Source organism: Gopherus evgoodei, chromosome 24 (genome assembly GCF_007399415.2).
Source record: "Gopherus evgoodei ecotype Sinaloan lineage chromosome 24, rGopEvg1_v1.p, whole genome shotgun sequence".
NCBI lineage: Eukaryota > Metazoa > Chordata > Testudines > Testudinidae > Gopherus > Gopherus evgoodei.
The window spans coordinates 5,082,334-5,088,842 of NC_044345.1; the positions used below are offsets into that span (position 1 = coordinate 5,082,334).

A 6,509-nucleotide genomic window follows, 5' to 3' on the forward strand; every position below is an offset into this window, starting at 1 on the left:
TAAGCAATTCACCAAATATCAAGCAAATCGGTGGCAGAGTCAGAAATAGAAGCCAGGAGTTTTAGTTCTAGGTCCCCTGGTTTGACCACAGGTAGTAAGCTAGACGGATAAAACTTAATAACTATGAAGATATCATGTAACTGTCATCTCACAATTTTTGTCCTACCATTTACACCTCGCTATAGACTTTACTACCAAAGCACTACAGAAGGATCAAAGATTAATTTGATCAAAACAGAGCTTACTTCTGTTACATACACTAGCATTTCCAGAAGAACTCAGAACTGCTGATTCATTTTCCCCCACCCATAGTGAAGGGGGAAGCCTTTGAAAGGCTCCTTTCCTTCCAAGAATGGGTCAAAATATGTACTCTTTACTTCTGGCAAAGCTACTGTTTAAAAAGCTACATCTTTTCAATGCGAACCAGTAAAATATGAAAAAATTGTACTGCCTCCAGTCCAGCCTCGCTCAGTCACAACGACGCTTCTCAAAAGGGAAAAATCACTCAGACTACAAGGGTCAGAAACTGAGTAGCAGTGAACACCTGTTTACAAACAGCTGAACAGACCTTGAAAATGGGATGTTAACTTGCGATGCAGTGTGATTCATGCATGTGTCTTCTTTTAAAAGAAGTGTAAATTAACTGTATTTGATGATCAAATACTGACCCATTTGTCCTGCCATTTATTAAACTCAAACTGCTTTATGGATCTCTCACAAGGACACACAACTCTGATTGTTTCATTGCTGATAGGTCAATGGAGCTCATAGGCCAGGACAGAATTATATTCTTGTATATGTATCTGAAAGGGGATCACAAAGTCTTGTGTAAGGATCTACTTAACTAAGCAACATCAACACACATGGACGCTGCATGTACACATGAAGTTAGGTTAAACAGACTGAGGGGGCAATTTCCCACAGCACCTGGCAGCATTGCCCTTACTGAGAGTCAAGAAAACCAAACAGATTGTTATTTGGATATCAACAGTATTGTTGGGTAAAAACGGGATCAAATGGTTAAGTAATGAATCTTGCTCACATGCACCAGGGTTGAACCAACTTGCCAAATTTGAAGTCAGGAAAGGTTTTCCTCCAGAGAGTACTTAGCTGGGAACTTCTGGGTATTTTTGCCTTCCTCTAGCGCATAGGGCTGGGAATCATCCATTAGGGTGTATCCCACATGATCAACTTCCTGAAATTGCAGTGGACAGGCACTAGTGGACACTGGTCCTTCCAGTTGTTTTCTATGTTTCTATGGACAAACAAACTAACAGTGTATCTGCCACCTAAAAGCCAAAAAAGACAAAAGGAGCAAGATTTGTTTTCTACAAGATATACACAACACACTGATCAGAACATAACTCAGTCTGCTCATGTCCTAATCTGACTGACACCAGGGGCTGAGTTACGTTTTGGAGTTAACAAAGTGATGTCATGCCTCAGTACATATTTTAACACCTGCTGGGTTGGATCCCTGCTTTCAGCCAGCAGATCAGAACCACACAGAAAGCAGATCAGATGCCAGTCTGTAAAAAGAACCAAACAGGGCATCTCATGCCAAGCAACATGGAAACAATCCAATGTCGAGTCCTCTTTGTCTAGAGGGGAAACTGATCTAACGTTTTCTTTCCTTGCCATTAACATTTTGGAATTGGGCAGGATGGCACAGTGGCTTACTCACATCTTATTTATTTAAAACATTACTGACTGGGGTAGCCTTCTGGGAATGAGATATGTCCACGGGGGGAACTGCAACCATTGCCTTATTCCGGTTTGTATCAGTACAGATAATATAATGCAGTACAATCTAAAATTGTAGACTACACAAGGTTAACGCAGAACTGAATGGCTAGTGGTTACGAGATGCAATTCTGACTTGGGATCCAGGTGAAACAAGTTTGGTGGTCTCAAACCACATATTGTAAACACACACATAATTTAACCCAATGGACAGATTTTTAGGAGATGCCCAGGACTGGATTAGCTCAGGAACTATACATACTGGAGAAACCAAATGGAAAGGCTTGACTACCTCTGCCTACAGCATATTCCTCAATCTCACACAGGAGTCTCTGCACTGAAGGAAGGATAGTTGTTGTTGAAGAACTAGCCTAGGACTTGAGTTCAATTTCCAGCTCTGTCACAAATTTGTTATGTGACACTAGGCTATGACACTCAGACAACAATTACAGCCACATAGGTGAGCCCATCCATGCATAGTTTAAAGTGTGTATTGGAATGTACAAGAAAAGATTAATCAAAAGATACACAGTAACACTGGGATAAAAAGTTTCTAGAGACTCGCATCATAGCGCATGTCCTCAGCTAGCGCATGGAATATGATGAGTACAGTACATCTTCCTGGAAAGCAAGTTACCTGTACATTTTAAACAATCCTACATTTGAACGGAGGAGCAAGATGTGACACTAGGCTGTTTAGTGTGCAAGCCATTTTAGTAGACTTACTAGTAATGTGCTAAGAGATTCCCTGGCCAGTGCAGGCAACATAAATTCTTTAACAAAATCATGCTACAGGCTTCTGGCTAACATAATTCGGCCTCTCTTGTAATAAGCAGACCTTTTTAAAGGCCAAGCACATAGTCATCTCAGTTATAAAAATACAACAAGCACTTGGATGCCTATTGAAATTCTACCCTGGAAGTTTAAATATAAAACTTACTTCCCATTGCCTTGAACACCAGAATGGTATGTTAGTATGGAATGGAGTATTTTACAGTCTTTCCGCTAATACCAAGAACCTAATACATTTTGGCTCTGTAGGCATCTCCTGTATGACAGAGCATCCTACAACATGGGCAACTAAAACCACTGCTTTTCGCTACACTGTGTGTAATAAAAACCATGTAATTTAACTTGAATGTAAAAGACACACAATTGTCTAAAGATCATCACAGCCACAGATAGGGAAATGCTTTTAATAACTGACCATTCAAAACTTTGGACTTTTACACAAGGATCTCAACATGCCTTACAAAGGTAGGCGTGGTTATCTCAATTTTACAGGAGAAGGAAGAAAAATTATTCAGATGGGGAAACTGAAGCCGAGAGGGGCAGTGACTTGGCCACGGGTATGCAGAAAGTAGACCCCAGGAGCCCTCACTCCTATGCCTGGTGTACAATTAAAATTTAGGTCGATGTAGCTATGGTCCTCAGGTGTGTGAAAAATCCACACGCCTGAGGGTATGTCTACACTGGCACTTTGTCAGCAAAACTTTTGTCGTTCAGGGATGTTTAAAAAACACACACTCCGAACAACAAAAGTTTTACCAACGAAAAGCACCGGAGCAAGCAGCACTTTGTCAGCTGGAGCGCTCTCCTGCAGATAAATAGCAGGAAGACTGCATGGCTTTTAGCGGTACAGCTGTAGCAGCACAGCCGTGCCACTAAAAACTGTAGTGTAGCCATAGCATGAGTCACATAGCTATGCCAACCTAACCCCCAGCGTAGACGCAGCTAGGTTAACAGAAGAATACTTCCTACCATTGCATGCGGAGGTGGTGTTCCTACAGAGATGGAAAAACACCTTCTGTCAGCATAGGCTGCATCTACACTATGAGGTTATGCCAGCATAGCTAGAGCACCGTAGCTATGGCAATATAGTCCCCATAGTGCAGACATACCCCCACTCCCTAGATATAATGTTCACTGACACCTGAAGCTTATGGCAGTCCTTTGCTCCAGGTTATAAGAAGAATGTCATCCCTGCTGTACTACCTTGACTTGTATTACAGTAGCACCCAGAGACCTCAACTCAGATTGGGGTGCTGTACAAACACCTACAGAGATAACATCCCTTAAGAGTGACCAACAAGGTCTATGAATGACCAGCACCCTCCAAGCCTGCCAGCCCCTCTGAAGCCTCAGAACCGGAAGACTAACAATGCAACTGCTTTGGAGAAGGAGGTGGTGGGGATTAACAGGGGCTTAGCGCCCAGCTCTCCAACACACCCCTCCACGTCCTATATAAGCAATGGCACAATTGGGGCAGGGGTGAGAAGAGAAAAGGACAGCCCCTCTGCCTCCCCATGCATAGGTCTCTCTGACCCAACCCACCCACCTCCTAGCCTATGTCCAGCTGCCCCCCCATCTCTCTCCCTCCCCACCAACTCCCCTCCATCCCCAGTTCTCCCCCAGCCCCTCCCCCCCATATTTCACTCTCCCAATCCCCCACACCCTGTCCCCCTCCCCCCAAACCCATCTCCCCCATCAGTTCCCCTCCATCAGCCCTTCCATCCCCAGTTCCCCCCAGCCCCTCCCCCCCATATTTCACCCTCCCCATCCCCCATGCCCTGCCCCCCACACCCGTCTCCCCCCTCAGCTTTCCCCCATCAGCCCTTCCATCCCCAGTTCTCCCCCAGCCCCTCCCCTCCCCATATTTCACTCTCCCCATTCTCCATACTCTGCCGCCCTCTTCTCACATCCCCCTCTCCCTCATCAGCTCCCTTCCATCCCCAGTTCTCCCCCAGCCCCTCCCCCCCATATTTCACTCTCCCAATCCCCCACACCCTGTCCCCCCCCACACTCATCTCCCCCATCAGTTCCCCTCCATCAGCCCTTCCATCCCCAGTTCTCCCAGCCCCTCCCCCCATATTTCACCCTCCCCATCCCCCATGCCCTGTCCCCCTCCCCCCACACCCGTCTCCCCCATCCCCTCCATCAGCCCTTCCATCCCCAGTTCCCCCAGCCCCTCCCCCCATATTTCACCCTCCCCATCCCCCATGCCCTGCCCCCTCCCCCACACCTGTCTCCCCCATCAGCTCCCCTCCATCAGCCCTTCCATCCCCAGTTCCCCCAGCCCCTCCTCTCCCCCCATATTTCACCCTCCCCACCCCCCATCCCCTGCCCCCCTCCCCCCACACCCGTCTCCCCCCTCATCTCCCCTCCATCAGCCCTTCCATCCCCAGTTCCCCCCAGCCCCTCCCCCCCATATTTCACCCTCCCCATCCCCCATGCCCTGCCCCCTCCCCCCACACCCGTCTCCCCCCTCAGCTCTCCCCCATCAGCTCCATTCCATCCCCAGTTCTCTCCCAGCCCCTTCCCCATATTTCACTCTCCCCACCCCCCCTCCCCCCACACCCGTCTCCCCCCTCAGTTCCCCTCCATCAGCCCTTCCATCCCCAGTTCCCCCAGCCCCTCCTCTCCCCCATATTTCACCCTCCCCATCCCCCACACCCTGTCCCCCTCCCCCCACACCCGTCTCCCCCCCTCAGCTCTCCCCCATCAGCCCTTCCATCCCCAGTTCACCCCCAGCCCCTCCTCTCCCACCATTTTTCACTCTCCCCTCCCCCATCACCAGTTCCGCCCAGCCCCTCCCCCCCCATATTTCACCCTCCCCATCCCATGCCCTGCCCCCTCCCCCCACACCCGTCTCCCCCCTCAGCTCTCCCCCATCAGCTCCATTCCATCCCCAGTTCTCTCCCAGCCCCTTCCCCCCATATTTCACTCTCCCCACCCCCCTTCCCCCCACACCCGTCTCCCCCCTCAGTTCCCCTCCATCAGCCCTTCCATCCCCAGTTCTCCCCCAGCCCCCCCATATTTCACCCTCCCCATCCCCAATCCCCTGCCCCCCCTCTCCCCACACCCGTTTCCCCCCTCAGCTCTCCCCCATCAGCTCCATTCCATCCCCAGTTCTCCCCCAGCCCCCCCATATTTCACCCTCCCCATCCCCCATCCCCTGCCCCCCCTCTCCCCACACCCGTTTCCCCCCTCAGCTCTCCCCCATCAGCTCCATTCCATCCCCAGTTCTCCCCCAGCCCCCCCATATTTCACCCTCCCCATCCCCCATCCCCTGCCCCCCCTCTCCCCACACCCGTTTCCCCCCTCAGCTCTCCCCCATCAGCTCCATTCCATCCCCAGTTCTCCCCCAGCCCCCCCATATTTCACCCTCCCCATCCCCCATCCCCTGCCCCCCCCTCTCCCCACACCCGTCTCCCCCCTCAGCTCTCCCCCATCAGCTCCATTCCATCCCCAGTTCCCCCCAGCCCCTCCTCTCCCCCCCATATTTCACTCTCCCCTCCCCCCACACCCGTCTCCCCCCCAGCTCCCCTCCACCCCCCCCGCGCCCCGGCCCCGCCTCACCGGTACAGCCGCTTGGTGTGCAGCACCTTGGCCTCGGGCTCGCCGCTCTCGCCGGGGGCCCCGCTGCCCTGGCTCATGGCGCCCGGCAGGGGGAGGCCCGGCGCGGCCGGCTCCCGCCCTCCTCAGCAGCGCCCGCTCCCTTCCGCCTCCTCCGCCCCGCAGCGCGGCCGCCGCAGCCACCGGCCCCGCTCGGCCGCCATCGCTCCGCCGCTGCCCTTTCCCCGCCCCCGCTCGAAGTCACGCGAGACTTCGCCCACCGCTCCGTCGTCTCTCGAGAGCGGGATTGCCTGCCCACGCCTGCGCCGGGCAACATGGCGTCCGCTCCGGCTTCACCTCGCGAGATTTCGCGGGTAACTCCCCTCCCCGCGAGAACTGTGGCCTTCCGCTGCCAGGACTTAGTGATGGCA

General features: G+C 52.1%; 1 protein-coding gene across 3 annotated transcripts in view; it reads right to left on the minus strand.

The window, feature by feature from the left end:
- Positions 1 to 6,206, minus strand: part of SMG5 (SMG5 nonsense mediated mRNA decay factor) — a 47,802-nt gene extending 41,596 nt beyond the window's left edge. For 2 of the 3 annotated variants that reach the window (XM_030542576.1, XM_030542575.1), the window contains exon 1: positions 6,103 to 6,206. In XM_030542576.1, coding sequence (XP_030398436.1) covers positions 6,103 to 6,179 — 77 coding nt within the window. In that variant the 5' untranslated portion in view covers positions 6,180 to 6,206. Of the gene's footprint in view, positions 1 to 1,042; positions 1,133 to 6,102 lie in introns of those variants that run through there. The other variant, XM_030542578.1, reaches the window with a different exon arrangement.
- Positions 6,207 to 6,509: the final 303 nt, after the last annotated feature.